This window comes from Polyergus mexicanus, unplaced genomic scaffold (genome assembly GCF_030449975.1).
Source record: "Polyergus mexicanus isolate NDT 795.1 unplaced genomic scaffold, iyPolMexi1.0 SCAF_2, whole genome shotgun sequence".
NCBI lineage: Eukaryota > Metazoa > Arthropoda > Insecta > Hymenoptera > Formicidae > Polyergus > Polyergus mexicanus.
Genome location: NW_027223322.1, coordinates 11,642,483 through 11,663,585, shown reverse-complemented (window position 1 = coordinate 11,663,585; position 21,103 = coordinate 11,642,483). Strand labels below are relative to the sequence as shown.

General features: G+C 38.4%; 1 protein-coding gene and 1 long non-coding RNA gene across 4 annotated transcripts in view; one reads left to right on the top strand and one right to left on the bottom strand.

Moving 5' to 3' along the window:
• Positions 1–21,103, top strand: part of LOC138940103 (uncharacterized) — an 80,407-nt gene that overhangs the window by 30,699 nt on the left and 28,605 nt on the right. The window lies entirely within an intron of this gene.
• The window catches only part of Knockout (Stork-head domain-containing protein knockout), a 72,282-nt gene that overhangs the window by 30,348 nt on the left and 20,831 nt on the right, over positions 1–21,103 (bottom strand). For all 3 annotated transcript variants that reach the window (XM_070308548.1, XM_070308567.1, XM_070308557.1), the window contains exon 2: positions 4,883–5,136. In XM_070308548.1, the coding sequence (XP_070164649.1) occupies positions 4,883–5,083 (201 nt within the window). In that variant the 5' untranslated portion in view covers positions 5,084–5,136. The remainder of the gene's footprint in view (positions 1–4,882; positions 5,137–21,103) is intronic.

Below are 21,103 nucleotides of genomic sequence, written 5' to 3'. Positions count from 1 at the left end.
AAATCTTTATTATACTAGCATGGAGAATATTTTACATAACCCGTTAGTATTTATTTATAGTTATCAAAATATATATATATATATATTTTTTATTCATATAATATTCTATTCGTATCATAAGGTAATTTTAATTGGTTTGTAGAAACGGGAGTAAAATTAAGATAAATGCCATATTTCTTTTTGAAAGAAAATTTTTATTCCAGACGTTTAGCTCTTTTAAAAACGAAACGTTTCGAAATTGATCTATTTATCAGTCATTACTGGACGACAGGTATCAAGGCGTTCGCCCGCGTCGTCTCGAATTTTAATCAGCAACCCCCTATCAGCCCTGTGTGGATACGCAGACTGCAAGCATAAATCACGATAATATAATTTATATGCTAATATCGCGAGTGCGTTCTCGCACGAATAGTACGTTGGGCAGGGGACGCGGGGATCTCTCTTTCTAACTGGATGTAGTTACATATCCAGACATCGACGAGACATAGGCGTCGCCTCTCATTCTGTTTTACGTGTCAATACAGTGAGATATTTCGCAGAAGGAAAATATAAAATTCTTTTCGCTAACTGGACCAAAAAAACATAATCTCCTAAACTAAATCATATATCTCGTTGTAGGAAAGAAAAATTGATTAAAAGATAAAATTATTAAAATTTCTATTCTTTATGTTACGATAATAATATATAATAATCGTAATTTCCTTTTTCCGTCTTAATAAATTAATATTTTTTCCCGCGGCACTAACTTCCATTATATCTTGATCGAAGAAACCCTCCGCTGATGCAAAATAAGAATTTGTAAAAAAAAAAATAAAACATTCAGAGTCGGCGACATTCGCGAAAGGATCTTTAGATGTTAGATATAAATAGCACTGCGACATTGTATATCTTTAACTGACGCCTGTGATACCGCCGGTATCTACATATCGTAAAGCGAAGAATAAGCCCCGGCATTCTATGTCATCGTTAATCTGAGACTCGCAGACGGGAGAGCGCGACAAGAAGGAGGATACATATACAGGAGGCGTCCCTCTCTCTCGTCCATTTTTTTTTTGCAATTAAATCGGCAAACAAATAGACAATCACGCGCGAATCGCTTCGAGACGAATGGGCATCCCGGGGATAAACGAGTTCTCGCACGGGAGATAAAAGTCGGACTGGCTCGCGATATACGCCGCGTAGCGCTGATTTACGAAGTCGATGAGAACGGCGATGACCGATTCTGTATTTTCTATATGAGGGAGAAAGAGAGACAATCAGCGAAAATTTGAATGAACGGAAGTACGAGAGAGAGAGAGAGAGAGAGAGAGAGAGAGAGAGAGAGAGAGAGAGAGAGAGAGAGAGAGAGAAGTGGCAGTATCTTGGCCAAACTCTCTAACATTGAGCTCCCCGTTTGAAAGATATATACTTGACTTTATTGTTCTTTTCGTGATGCCGTGCACTAGTTACGTTCTGGGTGCCGTTGGCCTGGTCCCCCCGTTGACCGGCTATTACGCTTCGATGATATTCGCGATTCGATCGTATAACCGAGCCAAGTCTCGCCCATATATGATTTTTTCTTTTAAAGTTTAAATCGATTTATCTGAAACGCGAACGAGATTCATGATACAACTCTGTAATTACTCAGATTTTTTTTAAATTATTCTCCGTTTAAAGATTAAGACGAATTATCGTAATATATTCAAATCATATCAGGTTAGATACTTCAGTTTTATCATATACGATAGCTGTTACATCCTCACGAGATAATTGATATTTTTATAATGAAATCGATCCCCGCGAACATGTAATATGAAAGAGCGAAGAAATTAATGCGAACAGACGGCGGTCGAGAGTAGCTAGACGTCGTGTTTTTTTTTTTTTTTTTTTTTTTTTTGTGACTTGCTCGTGACGGAAATGGCCACGCGGATGGAAAGTGTCCGCCAGATCGTTGGCTGCGTCGACCATCCCCCCCGGGGGCAATGCGCGATCGGTGTATCGTAATAACAGTGATTTAAAAACGTCACAACGAGCGCGGCGACGACCGGCAAATACACTCATCCGCGAGAGGAAGCGTAAAGTGCCTTTTCTCGAATGCAGACCGCGTGCAAACCGTCTGAAAGGCCTCGATAAATCTAGCAAACATAAACTTTGCGGATCGAAAAGCCACGTCGAACACAATGCCCTATTATTTAGTAACCTGAGATTTGCTACACGGTAATAGATCCTCTCGTCGCTCCTCCGTCATTGTCGCTTCTCCACCGTATAAGAAAAGACGAAAATAATATCCCCGATCTATATCACTGTCACAATCTTATTAATTCACACGGTGCAAAAATATTATAATCTCTGTCGGTTTGTTTCGTCAATTGTTAGCTTATCGCTCATTTTTTGTTGACGCAGAATTTTGCTGATGCCAGAATTTCATTTCATGTGTCTCTCTGATAAAATGCATCGATCGAATATAAAGCTCGGATACAATATTCTAAACAACGTGGATCACGATATCGATGCGATCAGCGCACTGCAAACGGGGGATGCGTTTACGACGATCGCTCCGTTGAAAAGCGATTGTATCTTCGTTGATCGATTATTATTCACCGACATCGATAAAGCGGTCAGTACACGACGCGAAATCATGCGGAACCACAATAGCAACGGAACATACATGGTACAATTTCTGCACTAACATCTAATTGACTTAACAATTATAGAATGTCTATCTAATTCACTCCGCGACCTCGAGAGATTATATCTCCATTTCATACGAACATTCGGTTTCCTGCTTTTACACGCGTACATATACAGTGTCTTCCTCGATTCTTCCTCGTACATTACATCATTTATAGTTTATTCTTCTTACATATATATATATATATATATATATATATATATATATATATATATATATATATATATTCATCTTTAACAAAATCGAAACGCGCACTTAATTCTTTTTAATTTAAAAATCCTTTTAGACTTTTAAATTTGCTATCAGTAAGATATTTGAAGCTTTGAGTCAAGAATATTGGCACGAATGATCTTCCCTCCTCGACATATTGTCGGATGCTTTGAGAGTAGGTCATCGCTCAAGAATCCAAAAGAATGCTATTCTTGCATATTCAACGATTCAGCACCCCCGTTTTATCACCGTCATCGAGGTTCTTTATTATTAACTTTGGAAGCGAGAAGCGCGCTCGTTGACTTTTCCGCAAGGGTGCTTCTTCGTCGAGTACGTACTCGTTAAAAAGTGAGAGCACTTCGTTATTGCGAACAGTCACGTTCCACTTTTATTTCTTCGCCAATAATATCTTTGTCTATTTCTCGCGTGATCGTATACAAAGGCATGAAAAAATTAATATTTCGAAAATAATTTATCTAAACGCGTATTTATAATTTATTATTTGATTTAAAAAAAAAACAATATATTTTTTTACATTAGAATTCATCGATTTAATTTATAAAAAATATTATATATTTTATTATGATAAAATTGTAACATACCTCCGATTTAATCGCCACTTAAATATGTTATAGCGGAGATTTTTCTAAGTAATTCCCCGCAAGAAATAAGTAGGGGACGGCTGATTGATTTAGGTAAATATAACAAATTGACAGTTATAGTTTTAATGCTTTTTCTCGGGTATTATAAAGTAATATTAAGAAAAGTAAAGTTTGTGTACATTATATTTGTTGTAGAGCATACGTAAAAAGTGTTTGTTTACATTTACGGAATAGGTACACGATCATGGATATTTTGTCAATAATGTCTTTCACTTATTTCTCGCAGTTCGTTAACAGCTTTCAACATGCGACTACATGAATTTCTAAGTCTTGTTGAAGATAGGAAAAAGTTAATAATAAATTTGTATACCTATTCCGTAAATGTAAACAAATACTTTTTCCACGTCTGCTCTATACAAATACAACGTAAACAAACTTCATTTTTCCTTATTTTATTATAGAAAAATCATTAAAATTATAAAACTTTAATTTGTTATATCTCTTAAACTAATGCCGTCCCCCGCGAATTTCTTTCCGGAAAATTACTCGAAAGAACCTTCTCTACAACATATTTAAATAGCAATAAAATCGGAATTACCTTTTATGCAGTTTTACACCTTTATCACTTATTAGAAATATAGTATAATTATATTATTTATTTATTTATTATTATTAATTTTTTTATCTTTACCTCATAGCAATGCATGGCTCATAATAATACCGCCTATCGAAACACTTCAATCTCGTAAATACAGGCTATATATCGGCCAAAGGATTAATACAATTTTCCAAGCCAGACAATAGACCGCTGTTGAATATTCAGCGGTTACACGTTACGCATTGGTGGCGATAAATTCTATACGAGCCGGATTACGACGCGTACGGCGCCGCCGTCGTTCGTTTTATCCGCGGAAAAAATTCTGGATGTAAAACGAAAAATTTATTGCCGAAGAGAGTCGCGGACAACGTCGGCGCAACGCCAGCCGCGAGAACGAGCTTCCGCCGTTTAACCTGCCGCTCCTCGATTATGCTCACTTTTGCGAAATTGCTCGTAATTCACATTGTCTCGTTGCGGTGTAACGGTGCGGGCAATCAACGTCCGCTTTACCGTAAAGGACCCGTGCGTCGACACAGGAGGAAGGAACAAAACGGCAGACACGAAGAAAGACGCGAGGCCTCGACGTCGATACGCGTCGCGTTTTCTTTTTCCGTTCCGACGTTCGTTTCCGCAAAACTTTTCCGTCGCCAATCATCGCCGGAGCAAGAAGAAGCGCACCGCGATAATGTCAAATACGCATAATACCGACGAAAATTGGAAAAAAAAAAAACTCGAACTCGCATGGCGACACGATAGAAAAATATCCACAGTATAAACAAAGATATAAATAAAACGACTCACTTGAAACAGATTGTAGCCTTTGTCGTACATCCACATCTCGTCGGCTGGATGTTCCTTTGGACTTTCCCGTTGATTGGCGCTTGCGATGTGAGGAGGTGGTCCTCTGATCAATTGAATTGCCAGGGACCTTTGCAAAAGCAAGAGGCATCGGGAGGTCCCGGGCCCCCCGGGACCCGTTCCATCTCCTAAGATCGAGGCCATTACGAGGGCCCACAACTAATGACGTCGATGATACGGCGGTGGCATTGTAAAATCTGTAACATGAAAGAAAAAGTACATTGAACAATTTTTTGTTTAGAAATTATATATAAATTTTATAAAAGAGTTACAAATTCAAATAATAATATATGTTATGAATTAAATAATATATTAAATAAATTATATTGTATATATCTCCAATTAATTCTGTTTCAAAGTAATAAATTTTACAAATTTCAAATAATCGCGGGCTAATAAATTTTATATAACAAATCGAAGAAGGCAAGAAATAAGTAATGAAATTAATCGCTTATAAAAAAATATTAAAAATTAAACGCGAGCGATATCAGTGAAAGAATTTGTTCCATAAAATTATGTATAAAGACACCCAAACGATCTTATGTTATGTAACCGAAAACTGTAGATACGCTCGATAACAGAGGACTTGCGAATGACCTGCAATTTTACGCAACGAAGACCTCCATCTCTCCTAACGCGCTTTGCCATCTTACGTCCAATTATTCTTATCGTCGTACCATGGAGAGAGATAAAGCGGAGGCGAGTTCATCGCACTATTATACGAGTTCACGAAAGTTGCAGACGACGTGAGAGACTGCACAAAACTATCTTTCTCTCTTTCACACACACGCGATAAGTCCGGGATGGATACAGCTCCTTTATTGAGCGTGCGTTGCGGGAAACCTCGCTCGCAGGATCTAACAATAAGATTAAAGAGAGAGAGAGAGAGAGAGAGAGAGATTCTTGACTTATCAAAAATTTTTATTTGGTTGACTTAGTTTGCTCAAACGTAAATTAAGTAAATTTATATTGGTATTAAAAATCTCATCTAGTCCAGAAAATCAATTTTCTTGATTTAATATTCACATATGAAAAAGGGATATTTTATGTTTCTCTAAAAACCCTAACGCTTAGAAATATACAAGGATTGTAGGTGAAAAAAACCTGCAACTCTTCATCTTCTAAAAGCCAGAAGGCAACATCACGTATCCCTATATATTGTATCAACGTCTCCCATCTTGGACATCTAATTGATTTAGCCGCCCATCAGAAGGGTGAAACGCCCTTATTCGCGAAAATCCACGTGGCACTATAGCTCATGAGAGACGAAGCGTCGAGTAATAAGAAAAGGGATGGTGGTCATCGTCGCGCCCTGCATTATCGCGGCTCTTTCTCTGGAACCGAGCCAGAGGCACAAGATTGCTTCATCGATTCGACTGTTCATATACACGCGAATTCGATCTGACCTTAATTGCCACAAGACCTCGAGCAGTCATCAAATGTACCGCAGCATATCCGGTATAAGAAAGAACTGTAAGTTTTTTTTTTTTTTTTTTTTTTTTTTTTTTTTTTTTTTTTAATAATTAAAACTATGTAAAATATAAAACCAAGCATAAACTAATTTTTTTTTTTTTCAAATTATATAATTTATTAAAATTTTCTTTAGAAAACTAATAAAAAATATATAAAAGAATATTTCCCATTTTATGATAAAATCAAATTTAATCAGATATGTATACAAGAAATTTCATTATATCGCGTAGTTTAGTTAATGAATTATTATTATTATTTTATGTTCTATTGACTTATTTTGCAATAAGAATGAACGCTGTTTTTTTATTGGGAAATCATATATATTATAGTTAATAATAAGCTAAAGTTTACTTTCTGACACGATATTTGATAAGATACTTTGTGATGCGTAACGAGCGTACGGGATACGCTGATGTACCGCAACTATCGTATTATTTTTTAATCGTAAGATAATTGGATAGTTAGTGGTACACACTTTCTGTCTACGTATAATAGACGACATTGAATAATTCCCTGTGAAATAGCAACCTCTCTCACGCGATCGCGTCGCGCTGATGATATCCCGCGGGTGTATATCGAGAGAAAAAAAGAGAGATAGCGCAGATAAAGAGAGGGAGAGGGAAAGGGAGGGGGAGAGAGATGAAGAGAGAAAAGAATAAGATTTAATAGGATCTAATCTTTCCCGTGTTCGCGTTGTCTATCGTGCCATCCGCTCTTTGAGCGCGACTGTCTAGCGTACTTTTATCCGGTATATATCTCGGTGTATCTCATTCTCACCGATACAATGGGGCAATTTTCTCAGCGCGTACTTGGCCAATAGTTTATTCCGCTTATCTGGACAAAGAACCGATTTCGATTCGCAAAAGAAATTATTCCAAAACGAGACGGAATTCGAGAGAAATGGAGAAGGGGGAGGAAGAAAGGATCTATCTCGCGCGAATGTTCCGCGAGCTATTTATAAGCCTTCTCTCCCCCTGCCGGATCGAAGCTCGATTTCACCTTGTACCAGTTCGCCGAGCGGAAGGTGTTGGATCGTGCCGCATCGCGGAAAAAGGACTTCCTGCCGCATGATTCATTCACCGCGCGCGACTCGTCGCCGGCGCCGCGCCGGAGCGCTCGCACGACGGTTCTCATTAATGTCTCGCCAATTGTAGCTGCGCCCGCGCCGTGCATCCCTGAACCTGAACATCTGCAGCCGCAGCCGTCAATCGAATCGCGCGTAGGACACGATGACAAGTAATTAACACTCGCGCCATTAATTTTCCTCTCCGCGCTTTTTCGCGCCGCTGGCAAGCGGAAGGTTTCTCTTCGATTCCTTACAGCACACGAAGCGACCTGGATTCTTCGCTCTCGTCTATTATAATTATAATGATAATAATCAGATGCTTCCTTATCGGGAAATAGGAGGAATGCGTTAACAATTCTTCCCGCGATCGATCGCGATCCGATCGCTCGTGGAGACGGAAGGTAATTCACCGCACAAGATTAACACATTTACAAAATATACAAATCCCCACGTGGTGTGAAACAGTGGATATTATAACTCAATTACGCGCTACGTAAGCCACAAGTAAAATTATTACGTTCAGTTAAGCCGAACAAGAACTACCTACGTTCAATATACTGGAAGATAATACATATCAATTACATTCCATTCTAATGTTCCGTTCTAACTTTTTTCGAATCTGGAATGTTACCTATATTTAGAATTTTCTATATCGTTTCCCCCCCCCCCCCTCCTTAGTGCCTTATATAACCCCACGTCGTTTTATCAACTTGCTCCTTCTGAGATAGCCGCGTCATTAATTTCCTGCTAGACAAAACCTGTCCGACAATTTGTCGAAGCGCAAAATATCGTCGAAACAAAATCTCTCCGCCGTCTTTCTCCTTGAGACTTTTCGCATTATTTTTTTTTTTCCGTCGTACGATATACCACACTTGGAAGAATATCCGCTAGAACGTGATTGAAGGGGATTGTTAAGAAAACAAACTTTCATATACGATGAGCAAATTCATCCTTTATGTAGGCATTGTACGATCCTTTGATGAGACCAACCGCGTATACCCCGGACTCAAGTGTGTCTAGAAAGTACTTCTCGGGCGGACCATTCTCGTAAAACGTGTAACGGGAACGATTAAACAACGTCTCGGCCTAATGGAAGTCCAAATAAAGACAAATCTTCGTCCGTGCCGCCGTTGATCTTGCTCGAGATGGCCATTGAGATCTCAACGAGCGTTATCAATGACTACATCGTGACTTACTGCAATGCTCAGGGTATGATAAATTTTTACATCGACGATGAGAACGTAAATAGAAAGTTTCGATCGATCCTCATTCTCGTTTGACGTTGTTTCGGGCTTGTCATTAATGATTTTATTTTATTTTATAATGTGACTAAAAAGATATGAATATTATTACAAGTCTCTGGGAATAATTATTGTAGAGGAACGAGAGCGAATTATCGTCTTGGCACAAAAGACGTTAGGTTAAAAAATATCTAGTGAAAAGATAGAAATTCAAGCTATACCACGATACACGTTTCGATGATTCTGGGAGGAAAAAAAGTTGCGTGACTCTCGCTTCGCGCGACCGACATAGCTCAACGTAATAGGATATATCAAGAAACTCAAGATGCGAAATTACCACACACGCCAGGTTTCCATTTAAGAATCACATAATTGTATCCTCTAGATTCCGGGCTTAATTAGCGTTACGCAGAGAATTCTATCGAGAGACTTGCCGTATTATCATTATACGCGCCGAATTATTTCATACCAAGCGGACACTGGGAATGCGTGCACCTATTTTCTAACGCGATTTAAGTTGCCCGTGATACGAAAGATAAGGCAAATTACACAATATTGATAGCAAAAGTAATATATAAAAATTTAAATTAATTAATTAATTAATTAATAATTAAATTATAGTTTCTATTGCCAACTCGGTCGGATATATATGTATATCTAATCTTTCTAAACTTCTAAAGACTCTGTACGAGGAAAAACGACCGTCTTCCTCATGGCATATATTATGCTGAGGAGGTCAAGAGTATATTCTAATGTATGAACGATGTAAGACCCGGTTCTCACGCCTCCGGAATATCGCGGCAAAATGGAAAAATCGGAGGATACAAGCGGACGATGTTACGCGTCGTGAAAAATCGTAGAAAATATCGGCAAGCACTGTCGCCTTACTTACGCTTTACTCGTTTTAAGATAGGCTCTCGCGTTCGTATTGACAGGTGAAAAATCGTACCGAGAACTCACGATATCTCGCGATTCCTCTGTCATAAGGACAAGCAACGGTAAAGGATGCGGACACGCGGGCGACGCCGAACGGGACAGGCACAGCTTGAAGGATGTCAATTGCAAGCGCGCGGATAATGCGCCGTACGTGAACATTATTGAAATAACGACGGAGAGAAAGGCTTGGTGGCACCAAGTAGCCTCGCGATCAGCTAGAACTCCGATCCACCCGGGAGAATATCGGCAACGATATTGCCGATATTGCGCGATTAAGCCAAACGATTCTTAACGACACGCGGACTACCGCATCTTGCGGAAATCGTTTCTGTCGAAGAAGCACGCACTCCGGAACAAGGAGCACGTAGAAGAGCGATTTCGTTTGATATCCAAGTTGCTGGTATATCGTTAGTATTATTATCCCGTATCACTGACACATATGGTATTAGAAAATTTTACAACGTATCTTTCGATTCTTTTCCCTTCCAATCTTTCGAAAATATACAAATAGATTTTCACGAAAGCTATTTTGTAATATTTTAATATATTTACAATTTATATATATTAAATAATTAAGTTAATAATATTCTTACGCAATAAGGGATTAATTTGTTCATTCTTATTTTACATTTTGATTTTTATTCCAACAAATAAATTTCTCTTCTCTTGTAAGAATATTATCAATCTAATTATTTAATATATACAATATATATAAAAAAAAAAGTATCTTCTCTCTCATTGAAAAAATTCTAATGATGTAACGAATAAAACATTTATTAGATATTATCAGTTCCCATAATTGGGAATTTTGTGACAAAATGTATCGTTCATATGAACATGTAGATTTCATATTCTTGAACCGGAAATGCGATAGCTCTAGGACATCCTGTTTTCAGTAATATTGGCGTAGCTTGGAACATTTCCAGATTTAAATAAATGTTTATTGATCGCAATGAAGACGATTTCTCGAATAGCGTTGCCGGTTAATAAATAACCCTCATTCCATCGAATAATAATGTCGAGTGATAATGTCGATGATGATGAGCTTTTTCTCTCGCGCGCGATTCTCCGAGAGATGGAAAAGATCACTTTGGAAAATCAGGTTTCGTAACGTGTTAAATAGCAACGAACATAAAGCGAGAAACGCGAGCGAGAGGTGACAAGGATACGGCTGCGCGACTAAAGGATGTCAATCGCACTCAAGTGTGACTCGTACCGGTTCGCGACGAAGGTGGTTCAACTTGGTAGGATAAATTATACCGGACGTAAGGACGGTTGGAGTCCTTGGGATGGCGTAACTTTCCGCGGTTAAAGAATCTCGCGGCGAATAATATGAGCGGGTCGACGGAATGGCGATAATAATACCGTTAATAGGACTCATTGTCATGGAGAATATAATGCAAACGCATAAAAATCCCATGAAAATACCCATAAAAATAAAAGTTATTTTCTTTTATTCGAGAATAATTATTTAAAAAGAAAAAAATTATTCTACACATTCTCTGCAAAGGATCGATATCTCCGCGATAATGAAATTGTTTAGTGATATATGTACACACCACACACGCACTGTAAAAAAGAATACAATATAAAGAATATAAAAAGACGCTTCTTTGCTTTTCATACATATCTTACTCATCTTGAGCTACACAAGATACGGATCGCGTGTGTGCACGTGCAATTTTACGTATGCTCGAGCACGCGCTATTTGCGCGCGTGCAAGCACAAGCAGCAGCAATATATATCATTTATATCATAATTTTTAATCCAGGACAGTAGTTAACGCTCCGTTGTAATAGATAAGATGGTTAATTCGTTGAATAGCCAGTCCCATAATTGCGAAACATCGATCCGCGAAACTTTCACGCGAATGGTGGTCTCTAAATAGCATATGTATATGTACAAGCTTCGCGCTTTCCTATCGGTTTAATACGTATCGATCATGCTATTGCATATATATTACATCAAGCGCGAAATTAGACGCGCCGATGCGTTACTAAAAAAAAATGCGGGAATATGTTAAATGAACATACAAATCCACTGCGAAAGTTTTATTTTATTACAGATAAAAAGCGATATTTTTATTTCAAAAATAATTAATAACGAGCCGATTTAATAATAAATAAATAGATAATTTAATAATTCATATGTCTATGTATTGTTGTGTCGCGGTGTAAACATATGTTAATTAATTTAAACTTAGGAGAAAGTGAGAATCGCGCGCACGTTATAATGAAGCTGTAATTTCGCGTAATAATTCGTCCGAAGGTAGCGTGTCACGGAAACGTTACTTTCCATCGGATCTCTCGAAGATGCAGCAGAATCATTCCCGATAGGGGCCCGACTTGATACCCCCAAGGCGTAAAACAATTAGTTTGCAAGACTACCGGAAACCTTAAAGCAATCGACACGCGAACTATCAAATCGTACCGATCATTAACTGACACACTGCATATTATGAGAGACATTCCGCGACGAAGAAAGTATGTATTCTTGCAAGAACGACTTTTACGGAGACATATCATGACGAGAATCGAAGAATTGATCGTGCAAGGACGCGGTACTCGCATATATTATTAACGACAGAAGCGCGCATAGTACATCGTACGATCCTAATTATCGTTCCCAGGGCTTCTCTTTCTACCTGTAATAACGACCCGGCAATGCATGCTTAATTGTTGGCACGTGTGTCATTATCAACGATCCCTACAAACACACACATTATCATGAAGATTTCATGATATGCGCTTGTGTCATAAAACATTAATTTTCGCATATATAAAAACATATATGAGAGCTATTAAAATGATTGAATAACTGTAAAATAAATTAATTCAGAAAATCAAAGGAGAGAGTAAACAAGAAAGAAAGTTAATTAAAATAAAAATATATTCTATTTAATATTTTAAAATAAAATGCCTATATACAGGGTGCTCCCGTTAAACGGCCAAACTTGAAATATGAATGTAGGACCTCAAAATCAAAAAAAAATTTCCTCTGCAAGTATGCTCGCAAACGCTTCGTTCAACAGATACTGATTTCTTAAGTTTATAACTATAGGAATGGATAATATCGAAATAATCTAGGTTTATTCTCTTTATAGTAATCAAAATTTAATTATTAAATATTTCCTTCATAACGATGGTCTCTATATCCTGGAAACAAGCAATTGCATCTATCGATGAAATACTTTGTTGATACTTTGATTATTTTGTTTATAGTGCAAACACAAGTCTGTCAATGATCTTCGATTTTCAAAACCAAAAAAAAAGAAACATTTCGACTTTATTCATATTCCCATAGTTCCGTAAGTAACTTAAGAAGTCAATATCTCTTGAACGAAGCGTTTGAACGAACCGCGGGAGTATTTTATATCTCTTTTACATTATAAAGTAAGAAAATAATCTTTTTTCGTCTCTTCCAGCACGTCGGTTCGTTTCCTCCACTTCTCGATATTTTTCATCGCGAAGCGAGGTGTAGTGTAGTGGAATCCGTCCCACTAATCTCCAAATCATAAAAATGTATCAATTTTATATTTAATATATATATATCTGACATATACATATATGACATAAAAATATCAAAAGCAAATAAGAATAAAAAAAGCACAGTAACAACTATTAGAAATATTTTTATCGTGTATATATACCCACATGAGTAAAAATATCAGCTTAAATATAGCTGTCCGGTATTCTCTTATTATACATATATAATATATAATTTTTCCTTATCGTAATATATCAAGGAACATTTTTTACTACTCAATCACATAACAATCTTATTTTTAACATACATATAACGCTGGTTTTTCGTATAAATTTTATGACTTTGGAATTTTTAATTTTTTATTGTTTACTTATCTCAATTTTGTGTTTTATTATAATTTTATCAATTTTATATAGCCATTGCTTGATATTAGCAAATATTTAAATTTTCGCTTCAAAAATTCTCTAAGCTTCAATGAGATTAATAAACAAAGCTCTTCTCTGCGTTAACATATGCGTGACGCGGTACGGTGACAATCTAATGGGACTCAGAAGTCCAGTTTTCACTTTCCATCGACCTCGAGGTTTGCGCGAACATGTGTCCATTCACGCAGGCACACTCACCGGCACAATGTGCATCAATGCCGATACATGCGCGGCTATTATTTTCATTACTTGCCGTCAAGTTGATCGAACAGCGACAGATCGAGTCGAAAGCATATTTTTCCGCGGTCGCTCGAGGAGAGGAAAGTGCGGTCGTAGGAGGAAACCAATTTAGTTGCGTGTGGGTGTGCATATATTAGTATATGTTTGTATTAGTTGTATAACGAACGGCAACTAGCCATCGGAAATCCTTAACGACGAATAAATAAATATCACCATTGACTAAAATCATTGCTTTCAATGAATCGCGAGTAAGAAGAAAGGTCTGAGGAGAAATGTGTGATTCACATAATTTATAGTTAATAATATTATAAAATTCGTTATAATTTATTATTCATATTTCGCGAGAGGGGAAAGGGAAAATTTTAATTATTATAATTAAATATTAATTTTCTTATAAATCCACACTTTTCGAGGAAACGGAATATTGCTAATTTTGTTGAGAATAAATTGAACAAGTTCTCGGATCACATTATTTCCTGCGTGATATTAACCGCGAATACATCCCTTCGTGGTCGTTTTTGGAAAGGAAGTCGTAAGAGGAAACCGATCAGACGTTGAACGGGTGTTGCAAAACGAGCAATACGCGTCTTTGTTATACGCGCTAGTCTAGCGTGATCATTAATATCTCACTGCTTCCAGACCCGCGATACCGAGCGACTAGACCAATTACCGTTATAGCGCAAACACTCTGTTGCTGCCGTTAGAAAATGATTTATCGCGAATTGTTCTCGGGCGCGGGATTTATTAGAGCAAGTCGCGAGCTTATTGAAAACTCCTTCGGGACTGGCGGCACGAAAACGCCCTCGCTCCGAACCTATTCGATTTCTGCCGACAACCCAGGTATCTTTGAACGAGACGCGTCGCGATCGACTGCACGTACGTACGTGCCGTTACGGTGCCACAGCTGATTTATGTCAAAACATTTATTCTCCCTGCTTATAATATATCTCAAGCGGATCCGTGACGGTGCGGCGATAATCACGCTGGCGATAACGCCGATCGATAAATGATATACCTTGAACCTGTATAAATTCTTTATTTCTTTATAATGCTCGAGGAGCAAGCGTTTTCAATTTTCTTAGCTTATTTGCAGATTAAATTAGAAAGAAGTTAATTGAAAAAAAAAATAGATCCGCTATATTTGAAAGGATATAGATACGGGATATTAATCTCGAAAATATAGTTAATGTGAAATTAGTTTACATTAGCGACCGGTATTCATGCATTTCTTTCCATAAACAGGTATTTATCACTCGGCTGTGCAAATTTACAGTTTTTATCCCTCTGCGAAACTCGTTTAGCTGAGCGTTAATAAATTACTTTCGATCGCCGCGTTACATTCGGATATTTTACGAGCGATCGATGCTCAATATCGACGATCAATCGAGTATTAGTTCTCGATTTTATCATGAACGAATATCCCACATAGTATAAGTATATAGGAGAGCACGAGAAACACTTCGCTCCATCCGATGCGATATATTAATTAATTAGCAGTGACGACGTATAATTATGTGCTTGAAATTATCGTATCGAACTGCGGGACGTTCGATCTTGCAAGCGCGATAAATCTCGCGATACGCGAGCGCTAAACGCTTAACGATAAATTTCACGGCGCCGTACGGAAAATTAAGCGCTATTTGTTCGATCGATCGATCGCGGCAATCGATCAAGCGCACGTACACGAACGATGTAAATTCGCGTTGCATCCGTCCATTGCGGATGAACGTCGATGAACGAGCGTGATTAATCACAAGCGCATTGTATCCGCAGGGTCACCGCGCGTTGTGGAGAAAAAAAGGCACAAGTTCCATTCCATTAAATTTTCACGTTCCGTGAAGTCTTCACCGTCTAAGCGAGGCGCGACTTAGCACGATCAAATAAACGCGGAACACGCGAGTTTCTCGGTTAAAACTCTCCTTTTCCACTCTTCCTTTTCTTCTCTCTCGCGAGAAACAAGCGAGATACCTCGTTTCCTGCGAGCAACGTAAGAACCGTCTCATTGAGAGCCTCCTTCGCTTTAAACACGAGCTAACTACAGACCGCAACCGGGGCGAGATCCTAACGATCGCGAATCGCCTTTGCGCTACTGTTTTAGTGTATTATTGACTAAATATCGTCATGATCGTGACATTGTCTTTGTAATTCGATGCTCGTTCTTCATCTTGCGGCAAGATTATTCATTATATAAATTAGGAGAACCGACGCGAGATTATTTCCGCCGTGATAATAATGTCAACTCGATGATCGCTCAAAAAGTAATCGATTACTTTTGTTCTATAAATATTTATTTTCTTCTTCATTTAACAAACACGAGGCTATCCTTTTGTATATCATTCTAGGTAAATACGAAATCTCGACCCGTTTACCGTTAATATTCCTCGCTCCACGATTTTATTTAAGGCCAACAGCCAACAGTCTTGGGGCGTAAACGGCTTTTATAAATCTTGCGAAACGTCTTGCTCAGAGACACGAGGGAAACACCCCTTGGCAGAAAATAAGGCGAGAAGCGAAAGCGAAGAGGGTTGAAAAGCCCAGGACCCTCTTCAAGAGGTACACTCATCGCCGTACTGATCGCGATTATCGTCCCCGGTCGTCTAACTAGAATCCTCGACATTTCTACGATTCGAATCGATTAATCTGGCTCGTTACGGCTCGTATTCATGTGCAAGGATGAAACGGCATATGACAAAAGGTCAACCAGAACCTTACTTTCTACTTCATATGGCGATCTCTCTTATAATCCGAATAATCTCCAAAGCCGAAAGTGCTCGTCAAAATGATACCGGACGCGTTCATTAAAAAAAAAAAAAAAGACGTGCTTTGATCCGTCATTATTCACTCTGTTAAAGTGCTTCTGGATTGGATACTATGTATCGTCAAAAACGCGGAATGATTTGTCAAGAAACGAGATGACAATGAGACGATTGATTACTTCGAGTTATACGAATAATCGCAAAACGATTTCCCCATAAATGATCGAGCGATTAATTCATGATCGATGATTTGATTCGATCGTAAATCGAATAGATCTCTTTTCCAAGGTTTGTTTAATTAACACGCGTTTGAATTGCCTGATCGATGTCAAGAAAAAAAAAAAAAGATAAAGGAAGATAGATTTTCAAATCGTATCGCGAAGAGAACGATTATAAAATTCGCGTCAAGAATCGTTCGGGCATGTAGATGATGCATTTATCAGCCGGAAAAATGCAAATGTTCCCGGAAGTAGTGAAGGTCCAGAAAAGATGATTCAGCTTGAAAGACGGGGGTTCCGAAGGAGGATACGCGCGCGCATGAATATTAGGTACGCCGTTCTAGGCTTCGAGTATGGTTGATCATAAGATAATATGTCAAGAGAAGTTGAGTAAAAGATGGACTAACGAGAAAGATATTTCGTTTAACACGCGGGATAATGTAAATGTAAAAAATAAAAATAACCGCAGTTTCGCGCGTAATGTCGATCGTAATGCAGTCCGCTCATCAAGTGTCTCTAAGTTATAGAATCAATTATGGATATATAGAAAAAAATATTACATAGATTAATAATTAGAATTAAATAATTAAAATTAAATTTCTCATATAATTCATATATATATATATATATATATATATATATATATATATATATATATATATATATCTGTCATACTTTATTTAATAAATTAAAAATAGTTGCGATGTAATTAAATCTATAAATTATTGAATCTTGAAAGTATTAAAAATGAAGGAAAATGTAAAATTAATATATATAAGCGTTTCTTGCGTATATTAAAGTACGCGCATTATTGAATTAGAGATTTGCGAGATACCTCTCGTACGCTTGCAGGGATCGTTATATCAATGAAAATATTTCTCAACGGTTGATAAGAGTACGACGAGAGTACGACGTTTAACCCTTTCGCTGCCGTAGGCGATGGGAAGACTCCGTTCCTACATAACTTAAAGACGACTATGATCGCCCGAGTGGAACTGACGTTTCCTCGAGGCATTCGTCCGAGCCGACAGTTAGAGACTTCCATTCCCTCGATCTACAACACATGCGACGACTATATACGCACTTTATCGGAAATTCCTCCAAAAATAATTGTTTCAATTAAATTTTATTGCATTGCTTACATTTTAATTTTTTTTTATTTTTATTTATTTAAATTAGACTTATTTTGAAAATATAAATTTAATCTTCCGTTATTAAATAATTAAAAATTTTAGTTTCTATTTCAAATATCTCGACCGTAACACATTATACGATATTCAAATTAACGAACTAGGCAAGTCGCTGACTGAAACGTAGCGTTACTTTACCGCTCGCGCATCGCGATGATCCCAAACAATAGTATACATAGAATCGGTGGTTACCCTCTGCCGACAATCTCTAACCGCTCATCTTCGGCCGGAGACCTCGTCGGCGAGCAACGCCAGTCCGAAAGGGAATTCCGGAGGAAGATGTACGAACGTGTATGCGCGTGCGATTCCACGACGGATTTTCGCTGGAGGGTTCGGGTGTGGTCGCGATCGTAGGATAATGCTCGCGAGGATACGAGGGAGGAGAGATACGCGTGAGAGGGAAGAGGCTCACTCTTCTCGCGAGATCGATGCCCAAAGGCGAGACGCGTCCTCCTCTTCCTCCTTCCTCCATCTAACCATCTATCCATATTATATATACACGTACACGCGCGTGTACAGAAGACGGCAGCTATCCTCAAAGAGAGGGAATCTTCTCTTTCGTAATATTTTTCCTCAGCTTTAACTAAAACGGTCTTCTCTTTGTCTCTCTATCCCGCGCACTCTCAGCCCGCCCCTGCTCTGTACAGGGTGTTCGAAGCGATTGCGCAAGCAGTGGCAGAATAATTGTCCATTCAAAGTCGCATCTTTTTCATTTTACCGTATAGAGATTAGTAATTAAATTAATATATTATAATACAAGCAAATTGACGTTGATCTTAATAGAAACTTTTTTTAACATACATATACCTTTTTTTTTTTTTACAAAAAAAAATCAATTTTATTCCGCGAATTAAAGATTCAGATTGTCTCGTGGAAATAGTCTAGCCCGTTTCCAATGCAAACGTAAAATAGATAGACGTAAAATAGATTGGCATACTGTTCTACATAGCTGTAAAGATACGGTATTGATAAAAAAGTCACAAATAACGATCGTAGGAAAATCGTTGTAGCGCCGTGCTGGAAGCGGCGCTTATATACGGCACGGCAAGAAAGCCAAGTGGTTGAGGTTCGTTACCGTTTCTTTGAACCGGACGTGTTAAACGGCGGCTGTACATAATTGAATGGTCGCCTCTATTCAGGGTCGAGCATTGGAACCATCAATCGAGAGAGAAAGAAAGACTATACGCGCTTTTTGTCACCGTTCTGGTAATTTGTTCGCAGACCGAAAAGAGAAGATCGTTTTCCCTCAATTCAACTCGCGGCATCGAGCTAATATCCCAAGAGGAGAACGAACGATTCCTCCTCGTTACCGTTATTATTACGAGTCTACGATGAGAGTATCACGTGCGAAAGCTTTACGCGGAAGCTATTCTTGATCGGTTAAAAACGTGTCCAGAGATTGCTAAAATTTTCCATTCGATTGATTTGATATTCGCATCTATTAGCGGACATCTCTTTTATCGGATAATCCTCTATAAAACAACACAATTTCCCATGAATGAAACTTGGCAACGACCTCTTTTATCCATTGCATTACGTAAAGAATATTCGAAAGAGTGACAGCGAAGAAGAATTTGAAATTCGCATATAATATTGATACCGGGATCACAACCGCTCCTGCGATCGAATTCCGAATCGTTCGAATGGTATAACTCACGCCGCGATCCGATATCGGGTTCCTCCTCTTTCAACGAATGGACAATTCGATTTGGATCTCGATTTAAATCACGACGCACATGTTGCGCTCTGTCTTGATTACAGACCGCGCGGCGGATATAAGGGCGAAACCGCGATAACGAAACGGAGTCTACGTGTCGTCCTACGCGTGCTACGATCTTCTACAACGTGCCGGTAGAATCGATCGGCACGTTTGACCTGCCATGCCGCCGTAAACGTGAAATGATCGATTCTACGAGCGATATCCGCGCGGGATTGATACCGTTCCCCGAGAGCGATAGCGACCGGCTGTTTCCTCTCGCGGAGGTCGGTCCGCTTGATCTCGAGCGTTATACGGGGTAATTCATGACTTTCGTGCCGTGGCTTCGGGGGATGATGATTCCCGGACTCATATATATATATATATATCTCTGATGAAAAATCTTATATCGAAGCGTGATTTTCGCGTTGTATTCATGAATGCAGATATCTCTTTCAGCGATATAAAAATCTTGTTATTTAAATTTTAGACTTGATTTGATTTAAATGAGAAAAATATTGTGACATTTTTAATATAAAGTAAAATATTAAAATTAATATTAAACATACACTTTACTGAAAAATTGATAACTGCAGAATATGAGCATTAACTTTTTCGTATAATTTATCATATAATATAATAATAATTACATCAGCCTCTCTCTTTCGTCAGTATCATAAGTAATATTTATTGTATTCTTTAGAAACGAAAGTTGGCCTTTAACCCTCCAAGGTAGCGAAGCTGTGCTTGATACGCACAAGTTCTTACGGTGAAACGAACGGTGATCAGCTGTTTTATCTCTTACCATGTATCGTCATCGGATATGCGCGCGAGATAAGGATGGCTACCAGCAGGAGTGCCCGCGATCTTTACTTTCCTCTGTTTAACATTTAATATACATTCTATTTAACGCTCTCAATGTGTACTCTACGTCGCAGCCATTCGTGCAAAGACGACTTCTTCGATTCCCGTACATCTCCTCTCACGCGCGATTATTATTTACAAAAGCGACCGGCAACGATGTAAATTTATAAGTAAAAGTAACGACACGCGGCGGTCGTTTTCACAGATCCGTTCGCGGATGCTTTCGTATCGCGCAAATTTGATGTTTTTTAGCTCGCTTCGCTCGCCGCGAGTGGAGTCGCGCGAAAGTGTTCACCGCGTGTATATCTCTACCATATAAGAGGGCGAGAGAGCAATAAGCGGAGCGATGACTAGCTAAGAGAGAGAGGATGTCTAACGAGAGAGTAGTGATTGCTCCTGCAAATATCCACGTATATGTGTTTCTCTGTCTGTATACACACATATGTATATATCTTTAATCTTTCAACCGCGTACTAGATGTATTCGTTACCTATTAATTCTATATCTGATAGGCGATCCTACTTTTCTACGATACCGATTACGGAACAATATCTTCTCCGCTGAAATCGATTA